Raw genomic sequence first — 12334 nt, forward strand, 5'->3', positions numbered from 1 at the left:
AATGCACCCCATAGACATCAATGTATCCCCGTACATACCCAATGTACCCCAATGTACCCTATAGACACCCATAGACACCAGTGTACCCCAATGTACCCCAATGCACCCCATAGACATCAATGTACCCCCATACACACCCAATGTACCCCAATGTACCCCATAGACACCCCTAGACACCAATGTACCCCAATGTACCCTATAGACACCCCTAGACACCATAGGGACCCCAATGTACCTCAATGCACCCCATAGACATCAATGTACCCCCGTACACACCCAATGTACCCCAATGTACCCCATAGACACCCATAGACCCCAATGTACCCCAATGCACCCCATAGACATCAATGTACCCCCATACACACCCATTGTACCCCAATGTACCCTATAGACACCCCTAGACACCAATGTACCCAATGTACCCCAATGCACCCCATAGACATCAATGTACCCCCATACACACCCATTGTACCCCAATGTACCCTATAGACACCCCTAGACACCAATGTACCCCAATGTACCCCAATGCACCCCATAGACATCAATGTACCCCCATACACACCCAATGTACCCCAATGTACCCCATAGACACCCATAGACACCAATGTACCCCAATGTACCCCAATGCACCCCATAGACATCAATGTACCCCCATACACACCCATTGTACCCCAATGTACCCTATAGACACCCCTAGACACCAATGTACCCCAATGTACCCCAATGCACCCCATAGACATCAATGTACCCCCATACACACCCATTGTACCCCAATGTACCCCATAGACACCCCTAGACACCAATGTACCCCAATGTACCCCAATGCACCCCATAGACATCAATGTACCCCCATACACACCCATTGTACCCCAATGTACCCCATAGACACCCCTAGACACCAATGTACCCCAATGTACCCCAATGCACCCCATAGACATCAATGTACCCCCATACACACCCATTGTACCCCAATGTACCCCATAGACACCCCTAGACACCAATGTACCCCAATGTACCCCAATGCACCCCATAGACATCAATGTACCCCCATACACACCCAATGTACCCCAATGTACCCCATAGACACCCCTAGACACCAATGTACCCCAATGTACCCCAATGCACCCCATAGACATCAATGTACCCCCATACACACCCATTGTACCCCAATGTACCCCATAGACACCCCTAGACACCAATGTACCCCAATGTACCCCAATGCACCCCATAGACATCAATGTACCCCCGTACACACCCAATGTACCCCAATGTACCCCATAGACACCCCTAGACACCAATGTACCCCAATGTACCCCAATGCACCCCATAGACATCAATGTACCCCCATACACACCCATTGTACCCCAATGTACCCCATAGACACCCCTAGACACCAATGTACCCCAATGTACCCCAATGCACCCCATAGACATCAATGTACCCCCGTACACACCCATTGTACCCCAATGTACCCCATAGACACCAATGTACCCCAATGTACCCCAATGCACCCCACAGACCCCAATGCACCCCCATAGAGCCCAATCCACACCAGCACCCAGCAGCACCCCCATGGGGGGGGGAGCTTAGGGACTCCCACCCATAGCCCCCCCCCCCATAGCACCCCCCACCTATGGGCCCCCCCCATAGCCCCCCCTTACTGAGCGCCATCTGATAGACCGTCCGCTTCTTCTCCGTGGCCACCGAGGCGTCGTACTCTGGGGAGAGGGGCACCCATGGGTGCACGTATGGGTGCTGGGGGGGTCCTATGGGTGCTGGGGGGGTCCTATGGGTGCTGGGAGTGACCTGATGGGTGCTAGGGGTGATGGGTGCTGGGGAGGTCCCATGGGTGCTGGGGGTGATCGATGGGTGCCCATGGGGTGCAAGACCCAGGCGAGCTTGCCCAGGGCTGCGATGCGTGTGCCATGTGTGCAACGCGTGTGCAACACATGTGCGAGGCATGTTTGAGGCGTGTTCAATGCATGTTGATGCGTGTTCGTGTTCGAGGCGTACGCAACGCATGTTCGATGCGTGTTTGATGTGTGTTCAATGCGTGTCTGATGCGTGTTTGAAGCGTGTTCAATGCGTGTTCGATGCCTGTTTGACGTGTGTTCATGTTCGATGTGTGTTCGATGCATGTTGATGTGTGTTCAATGCGTGTCTGATGCATGTTTGAAGCGTGTTCAAGGCATGTTTGATGTGTTCAATGCATGTTTGATGTGTGTTCGTGTTCGATGCGTACACGATGCATGTTCAGTGCATGTTCAATGTGTATTCAATGCGTGTCTGATGCATGTTCAATGCGTGTTTCATGCGTGTTCGATGCATGTTTGACGTGTGTTCATATTTGATGTGTGTTCGATGCATGTTGATGTGTGTTCAATGCGTGTCTGATGCGTGTTTGAAGCGTGTTCAAGGCCGTTTGATGTGTTCATTGCATGTTTGATGCATGTTCGATGCGTGTTTGAAGCCTGTTCGAGGCGTGTTTCATGCGTGTTCGATGCATGTTTGATGTGTGTTCATGTTTGATGTGTGTTCAATGCGTGTCTGATGCGTGTTTGAAGCGTGTTCAAGGTGTGTTTGATGTGTTCAACGCATGTTTGATGCGTGTTCAATGCGTGTTTGAAGCCTGTTCGAGGCGTGTTTTATGCATGTTTGATGAGTGTTCAAGGCGTCTTTGACGTGGTCAATGCATGTTTGATGCACGTTTGAGGCGTGCTCAATGCGTGTTTGATGCATGTTCCATGCATGTTGCATGCATGTTCAAGGCGTGTTTGATGCGTGTTCGAGGCGTGTTTCATGCACTCACCAGTGCGCTTCTTCCAGGGGGAGACTGGGGAGACACGAGAGCGGTTACGAGGGGGCCGGGGGGGCACTGGGGGGGAGTCAATGGGGATCAATGGGGCTCACATTGGGGTCAATGGGGTTGGGGGGGGTTAAAGTGGGCTCATGGGGGGGGGGGGTCAAATGGAACCCAAAGGGGGGGTCACGGGGGGGCCCCCCCAAACTCACCTTTCTCCACTGCAAGGGGGGGGGGGGAAGGTCAGAGGTTAAAGGTTAAAGGTCAGAAATCCCCCCACGCACTGAACACCCACCCCCCCCCAAAGTCACCCCAAGGGGCTTTAAGGGACCCCAATACCCACCCTGGGCACCCCCCCCATAGACCCCCCCCGACTCCCATTGACCCCCCAAGCACCCCCCATAGACCCCCCCAATCCCCTCCATAGACCCCCCCAACCTCCCCCCCCCCAGACCCCCCCTGGACCCTCACCCCCCCCTTCCCCCCCCCCCCCGGTTGCCCCCCCCCGTGCCCCCCCCTCACCCATCTCCTCCAGCTCCGAGGTCATGGATTTGGAGCGCAGGGAAATGGCCGGAGCCGGGAGGCGCCGGGGCTGCGGGGGGGCCGCTGCGGGGGGGGGGAAGGGGGGAGTCAGGGACCCCCCTGAGGGACCCCCCCGGGACCCCCCCCCCAACACATAGACACAGGTGACCCCCTCCAATGAGCCCCATTCATGAGCCCAATGAGCCCCATTCATGACCTCAATGAGCCCCATTCATGACCTCAATGAGCCCCATTCATGAGCCCAATGAGCCCCATTCATGAGCCCAATGCCCCCCATTCATGAGCCCAGTGCCCCCCATTCATGAGCCCAATGAGCCCCATTCATGAGCCCAATGCCCTCCATTCATGACCTCAATGAGCCCCATTCATGAGCCCAATGAGCCCCATTCATGACCTCAATGAGCCCCATTCATGAGCCCAATGAGCCCCATTCATGAGCCCAGTGCCCCCCATTCATGAGCCCAATGAGCCCCATTCATGAGCCCAATGCCCCCCATTCATGAGCCCAATGCCCCCCATTCATGAGCCCAGTGCCCCCCATTCATGAGCCCAATGAGCCCCATTCATGAGCCCAATGAGCCCCATTCATGACCTCAATGAGCCCCATTCATGAGCCCAATGAGCCCCATTCATGAGCCCAGTGCCCCCCATTCATGAGCCCAATGAGCCCCATTCATGAGCCCAATGCACCCCATTCATGAGCCCAATGCCCCCCATTCATGAGCCCAGTGCCCCCCATTCATGAGCCCAATGCCCTCCATTCATGACCTCAATGAGCCCCATTCATGAGCCCAGTGCCCCCCATTCATGACCTCAATGAGCCCCATTCATGAGCCCAATGAGCCCCATTCATGAGCCCAGTGCCCCCCATTCATGAGCCCAATGAGCCCCATTCATGAGCCCAATGCCCCCCATTCATGAGCCCAGTGCCCCCCATTCATGAGCCCAATGAGCCCCATTCATGAGCCCAGTGCCCCTCATTCATGAGCCCAGTGCCCCCCATTCATGAGCCCAATGAGCCCCATTCATGAGCCCAATGCACCCCATTCATGACCCCAATGAGCCCCATTCATGAGCTCAATGAGCCCCATTCATGACCTCAATGAACCCCATTCATGAGCCCAATGCCCCCCATTCATGAGCCCAGTGCCCCCCATTCATGACCCCAAGGAGCCCCATTCATGAGCCCAGTGCCCCCCATTCATGAGCCCAATGCCCCCCATTCATGAGCCCAATGAGCCCCATTCATGAGCCCAGTGCCCCCCATTCATGAGCCCAATGAGCCCCATTCATGAGCCCAATGCCCCCCATTCATGACCCCAATGAGCCCCATTCATGAGCCCAATGCCCCCCATTCATGACCTCAATGAGCCCCATTCATGAGCCCAATGAGCCCCATTCATGAGCCCAATGCCCCCCATTCATGAGCCCAATGAGCCCCATTCATGACCCCAATGAGCCCCATTCATGACCCCAATGCCCCCCATTCATGAGCCCAATGAGCCCCATTCATGAGCCCAGTGCCCCCCATTCATGAGCCCAATGAACCCCAATTCATGACCCCAATGAGCCCCATTCATGACCCCAATGACATCCCTATGCCCCCCCATTCCTATGCCCCCCCTTGACCTGTCTGACCCCCATTGACCTCCCATCACCCCATTGACTCCAGATGACCCCCATTGACCCCCCATCACCCCATTGACTCCTGATGACCCCCATTGACCCCCCCATTGACCCCATTGACTCCTGATGACCCCCATTGACCTCCCATCACCCCATTGACACCCCATTGACCCCCGATGACCCCCATTGACCCCCCATCATGCCATTGACCCCCGATGACCCCCATTGACCCCCCATCACCCCATTGACTCCTGATGACCCCCACTGACCCCCCATCACCCCATTGACTCCAGATGACCCCCACTGACCCCCCATCACGCCATTGACTCCAGATGACCCCCACTGACCCCCCATCACGCCATTGCCCCCGATGACCCCCACTGACCCCCCATCACCCCATTGACTCCAGATGACCCCCACTGACCCCCCATCACGCCATTGACTCCAGATGACCCCCACTGACCCCTCATCACCCCATTGACTCCAGATGACCCCCACTGACCCCCCATCACGCCATTGACTCCAGATGACCCCCACTGACCCCCCATCACGCCATTGCCCCCCGATGACCCCCATTGCCCCCCGTTGCCCCTCACCCCTGCGCCGGGGCCCCTCGGGCTCCGGGTGCCGCGTCACCATGACAACCTTGAGCACGAGGCTGTTCCCGCCCTGCCGGATCATGGACACGACCTGGCGGTGCCCGACCTTGACCACGTTCTGCCCGTTCACCTGCGCGCGACACACGCGTCACACGCTACGACACGCTACGACACGCTACACACGCTATGACACGCTATGACATACTACGACACACGACATGCTATGACACGCTATGACACGCTACGACACGCTATGAGACTCTATGACATGCTACGACATGCTACAACACGCTATGAGACGCTATGACATGCTACGACACGCTATGACACGCTATGACACGCTATGACACGCTATGACATGCTATGACATACTACGACACGCTACAACATGCTACGACATGCTATGACACACTATGACATACTATGACATGCTATGACACGCTATGACATGCTATGACACGCTATGACATGCTATGACACGCAACGACACGCTATCACACCCTATGACATGCTATGACACGCTATGACATGCTACAACACGCTACGACACACTACGACATGCTACGACACACTATGACATGCTATGACATGCTACGACACGCTATGACACTCTACAACATGCTACAGCATGCTATGATGCTCTATGACATGCTACGATACGCTACATGCTATGACACCCTACAACATGCTGTGACACGCTACAACATGCTATGACATATTATGATTCGCTATGACATGCTACAACATGCTATGACACGCTCTGACATGCTATGACATGCTACGACACGCTAAGACGTGCCACGAGTGGGTTCAATGGCCCGTAGGTGGGTGCTGAACCCCCTGAATGGGTGCTATGGGAGCTGTCCCCATGGGTTGGTGCTGAACTCCCTTATGGGGGTGCTGTGGGCGCCATGGATGCTGTGGATTCCATGGGTGCTGTGGGTGCCATGGATGCAATGGGTGCTACAGGTGCCATGGATGCAATGGGTGCCATGGATGCCATGGGTGCCATGGATGCAATGGGTGCCATGGGTGCAATGGGTGCAATGGGTGCCATGGATGCAATGGGTGCCATGGGTGCCATGGGTGCAATGGGTGCCATGGGTGCAATGGGTGCCATGGATGCAATGGGTGCAATGGGTGCCATGGGTGCAATGGGTGCCATGGGTGCCATGGGTGCAATGGGTGCCATGGATGCAATGGGTGCAATGGGTGCAATGGGTGCCATGGGTGCAATGGGTGCCATGGATGCAATGGGTGCAATGGGTGCCATGGATGCAATGGGTGCCATGGCTGCAATGGGTGCCATGGGTGCCATGGGTGCCATGGATGCAATGGGTGCCATGGGTGCAATGGGTGCCATGGGTGCCATGGGTGCAATGGGTGCCATGGGTGCAATGGGTGCCATGGGTGCAATGGGTGCCATGGGTGCCATGGGTGCCATGGATGCAATGGGTGCCATGGCTGCAATGGGTGCCATGGATGCAATGGGTGCCATGGGTGCAATGGGTGCCATGGCTGCAATGGGTGCCATGGATGCAATGGGTGCCATGGGTGCCATGGGTGCAATGGGTGCAATGGGTGCAATGGGTGCAATGGGTGCCATGGATGCAATGGATGCAATGGGTGCAATGGATGCCATGGGTGCAATGGGTGCCATGGATGCAATGGGTGCAATGGGTGCCATGGGTGCCATGGATGCAATGGGTGCCATGGATGCAATGGGTGCCATGGATGCAATGGGTGCCATGGGTGCCATGGATGCAATGGGTGCCATGGGTGCAATGGGTGCCATGGGTGCCATGGGTGCAATGGGTGCAATGGGTGCAATGGGTGCAATGGGTGCAATGGGTGCAATGGGTGCCATGGATGCAATGGGTGCCATGGCTGCAATGGGTGCCATGGCTGCAATGGGTGCCATGGGTGCCATGGATGCAATGGGTGCCATGGATGCCATGGATGCCATGGATGCAATGGGTGCCATGGATGCCATGGATGCAATGGGTGCCATGGGTGCCATGGATGCCATGGATGCAATGGGTGCCATGGGTGCCATGGATGCCATGGATGCAATGGGTGCCATGGATGCCATGGATGCAATGGGTGCCATGGGTGCCATGGATGCCATGGATGCAATGGGTGCCATGGATGCAATGGGTGCAATGGGTGCAATGGGTGCCATGGGTGCAATGGGTGCCATGGATGCAATGGGTGCCATGGGTGCAATGGGTGCAATGGGTGCCATGGGTGCAATGGGTGCCATGGATGCAATGGGTGCAATGGGTGCAATGGGTGCCATGGGTGCAATGGGTGCCATGGATGCCATGGATGCAATGGGTGCCATGGATGCCATGGGTGCAATGGGTGCCATGGATGCAATGGGTGCAATGGGTGCCATGGGTGCCATGGATGCAATGGGTGCCATGGATGCAATGGGTGCCATGGATGCAATGGGTGCCATGGGTGCCATGGATGCAATGGGTGCCATGGGTGCAATGGGTGCCATGGGTGCCATGGGTGCAATGGGTGCAATGGGTGCCATGGGTGCAATGGGTGCAATGGGTGCAATGGGTGCAATGGGTGCAATGGGTGCCATGGATGCAATGGGTGCCATGGCTGCAATGGGTGCCATGGGTGCCATGGATGCAATGGGTGCCATGGATGCCATGGATGCCATGGATGCAATGGGTGCCATGGATGCCATGGATGCAATGGGTGCCATGGGTGCCATGGATGCCATGGATGCAATGGGTGCCATGGGTGCCATGGATGCCATGGATGCAATGGGTGCCATGGATGCCATGGATGCAATGGGTGCCATGGGTGCCATGGATGCCATGGATGCAATGGGTGCCATGGATGCAATGGGTGCAATGGGTGCAATGGGTGCCATGGGTGCAATGGGTGCCATGGATGCAATGGGTGCAATGGGTGCAATGGGTGCAATGGGTGCCATGGGTGCAATGGGTGCCATGGATGCAATGGGTGCAATGGGTGCAATGGGTGCCATGGGTGCAATGGGTGCCATGGATGCCATGGATGCAATGGGTGCCATGGATGCAATGGGTGCCATGGGTGCCATGGGTGCAATGGGTGCCATGGGTGCCATGGGTGCAATGGGTGCCATGGATGCCATGGATGCAATGGGTGCCATGGATGCAATGGGTGCAATGGGTGCCATGGGTGCAATGGATGCCATGGGTGCAATGGGTGCCATGGGTGCAATGGGTGCCATGGGTGCCATGGGTGCCATGGGTGCCATGGGTGCCATGGATGCAATGGATGCAATGGATGCAATGGGTGCCATGGATGCAATGGGTGCAATGGGTGCCATGGGTGCAATGGATGCCATGGGTGCAATGGGTGCCATGGGTGCAATGGGTGCCATGGGTGCCATGGGTGCCATGGGTGCAATGGGTGCCATGGATGCCATGGATGCAATGGATGCAATGGGTGCCATGGGTGCCATGGGTGCCATGGGTGCCATGGGTGCCGGCCCCCGGCGGGCGCTGACCTCGATGAGGAAGTCCCCCATGCGCAGCCCGGCTCTCCAGGCCACGCCGCCCTCATCCACGGACTCCAGGTACTGCAGCGCCGGGAACGCCGGCGTCGGCGTGAACTCCTCGATGGGCGTCTGCGCTGCGGGGGGGTCACGGCTGCGCGCGCCCCCCAGCACCCCCCTTCGGCCCCCTTCACCACCCCCACCCCCATCCCCATCATCCTCATCCCCCCTTCAGCATTGTCAGCCCCATCCTCACCCCCATCATCATCTTCATCCCCATCCCCATCCCCATCCTCACCCCCATCATTCTCATCCCCATCATCATCTTCATCCCCCCTTCAGCATTGTCAGCCCCATCCTCACCCCCATGATCATCTTCATCCCCATCCTCATCCTCATCCCCATCATTCTCATCCCCATCATCATCTTCATCCCTCCTTCAGCATTGTCAGCCCCATTCTCATCCTCAGCCCCATTATCCCCATCCCCATCCTCATCCCCATCATCTTCATCTTCATCATCCTCACCCTCACCCCCATAATCATCTTCACCCCCATCCCCATCATCTTCATCCTCATCCTCATCCCCATCCCCATCCTCATCCCCATCATCCTCATCCTCATCCCCATCCCCATCCTCATCCCCATCATCTTCATCCTCATCCCCATCCCCATCCTCATCCCCATCATATTCATCCTCATCCTCATCCCCATCCCCATCCTCATCCCCATCATCTTCATCCTCATCCCCACCCCCATCCTCATCCCCATCATCTTCATCCTCATCCCCACCCCCATCCTCATCCCCATCATATTCATCCTCATCCTCATCCCCATCCCCATCCTCATCCCCATCATCTTCATCCTCATCCTCATCCCCACCCCCATCCCCATCATCTTCATCCTCATCCTCATCCCCATCCCCATCCTCATCCCCCTCATCCCCATCCTCATCTTCATCCCCTCCTCGTCATCCCCTTCATCCCCTCCAACTGCCCCCTCCATCCCCCGCCATCACCCCCATTCCCTCCCTCCCCCCTTCATCATCATCACCCCTCCCCCCTTCCTCCCGGCCTCATCCTCCTGCCCTCCCCTTCCTCATCCCCCGTGCCCTTCCTCGCACCCCTCAGACCAGCCCCATGCTCAGCCCCACCCTGCCCATCCTCCTCCTCATCTTCATCCCCATCCCCCCCAGCTCACCCTTGGCCCCGCGCAGGACGAAGCCGAAGCCTTCGCTGTCCTTCTTCTGCAGCAAAACCGTCTTCTCCTTGATGATGTAATCACTGCGGACACGGGTGCACGGGGGTTAAACACGGGGTGCACGGGGGTTAAACACGGGGTGCACGGGGGTTAAACACGGGGTGCACGGGGGTTAAACACGGGGTACACATGGGATACACGTGGGATACACGTGGGACATGGGATATGGAGACATGGGTTATGGGATATGGGATATGGGATATGGGTTATGGGATATGGGATATGGGATATGGGTTATGGGGTATGGGATATGGGATATGGGATATGGGGTATGGGTTATGGGATATGGGGTATGGGGTATGGGATATGGGATATGGGATATGGGGTATGGGGTATGGGATATGGAGACATGGGGTATGGGATATGGGGTATGGGATATGGGGTATGGGGTATGGGGTATGGGATATGGGGTATGGGATATGGAGACATGGGGTATGGGATATGGGGTATGGGATATGGGGTATGGGGTATGGGATATGGGGTATGGGGTATGGGATATGGGGTATGGGGTATGGGGTATGGGGTATGGGATATGGGGTATGGGGTATGGGATATGGGGTATGGGGTATGGGATATGGGGTATGGGGTATGGGATATGGGGTATGGGGTATGGGGTATGGGGTATGGGATATGGGGTATGGGGTATGGGATATGGGGTATGGGGTATGGGGTATGGGGTATGGGATATGGGATATGGGATATGGGATATGGGGTATGGGATATGGGGTATGGGATATGGGGTATGGGGTATGGGATATGGGGTATGGGGTATGGGGTATGGGGTATGGGGTATGGGATATGGGGTATGGGATATGGGGTATGGGATATGGGATATGGGATATGGGGTATGGGGTATGGGATATGGGGTATGGGATATGGGATATGGGATATGGGGTATGGGGTATGGGGTATGGGATATGGGATATGGGATATGGGATATGGGATATGGGGTATGGGGTATGGGATATGGGGTATGGGATATGGGATATGGGATATGGGGTATGGGGTATGGGATATGGGATATGGGGTATGGGATATGGGATATGGGGTATGGGGTATGGGATATGGGGTATGGGATATGGGATATGGGATATGGGGTATGGGATATGGGATATGGGGTATGGGGTATGGGATATGGGATATGGGATATGGGATATGGGGTATGGGATATGGGATATGGGGTATGGGATATGGGATATGGGGTATGGGTATGGGATATGGGATATGGGATATGGGATATGGGATATGGGATATGGGGTATGGGATATGGGATATGGGATATGGGGTATGGGGTATGGGGTATGGGATATAGGGTATGGGATATGGGATATGGGATATGGGATATGGGGTATGGGGTATGGGATATGGGATATGGGATATGGGATATGGGATATGGGGTATGGGGTATGGGATATGGGATATGGGGTATGGGATATGGGATATGGGATATGGGGTATGGGGTATGGGATATGGGATATGGGATATGGGGTATGGGATATGGGATATGGGATATGGGGTATGGGATATGGGATATGGGATATGGGGTATGGGGTATGGGATATGGGGTATGGGGTATGGGATATGGGGTATGGGGTATGGGGTATGGGGTATGGGAACCCACAGGGGACACCCACACATGGGGACAGGGGGTGGGGGGGGACAGTGACCGGACACGAGCAACGCGCGGCCCCATGGGGTCATGGAGGGGGGAGCGGAGGTGCCCCCCGGTGCCCCCGGCCCCACACACGCGTGTGCACACACACGGCTGCTGCCGCCTGCACACGCACACACGTGCACACGCGTGTCCGAGCGGGCAGGAGGCCACACGGCTCCCCCTGCCCCCCATGCATGGCCCCCCCATTGGGGTCCCTACACGTGATCCCACGCGTGTCCTCACGTGTCCTTCCCATGTTCACGTGTGTCCCCCTGCCATGTCTCCATGTGTGTCCCACCTATGCTCCCATGTGTCCCCATATGTGTCTAGGGGGGGTCTATGGGGGGGTCT

General features: G+C 56.3%; 1 protein-coding gene across 1 annotated transcript in view; it reads right to left on the minus strand.

Moving 5' to 3' along the window:
• The window catches only part of SHANK1 (SH3 and multiple ankyrin repeat domains 1), a gene marked incomplete at both ends in the record, with an annotated part of 46211 nt that overhangs the window by 12596 nt on the left and 21281 nt on the right, over positions 1-12334 (minus strand). Inside the window, 6 exons of the mRNA XM_080639933.1 lie at positions 1662-1718; positions 2810-2833; positions 3323-3406; positions 5566-5698; positions 9083-9207; positions 10270-10352. Coding sequence (XP_080496059.1) covers positions 1662-1718; positions 2810-2833; positions 3323-3406; positions 5566-5698; positions 9083-9207; positions 10270-10352 — 506 coding nt within the window. The remainder of the gene's footprint in view (positions 1-1661; positions 1719-2809; positions 2834-3322; positions 3407-5565; positions 5699-9082; positions 9208-10269; positions 10353-12334) is intronic.

Source organism: Psittacula echo (assembly GCF_963264785.1).
Source record: "Psittacula echo genome assembly, contig: SCAFFOLD_129, whole genome shotgun sequence".
In the NCBI taxonomy this organism is placed as follows: domain Eukaryota; kingdom Metazoa; phylum Chordata; class Aves; order Psittaciformes; family Psittacidae; genus Psittacula; species Psittacula echo.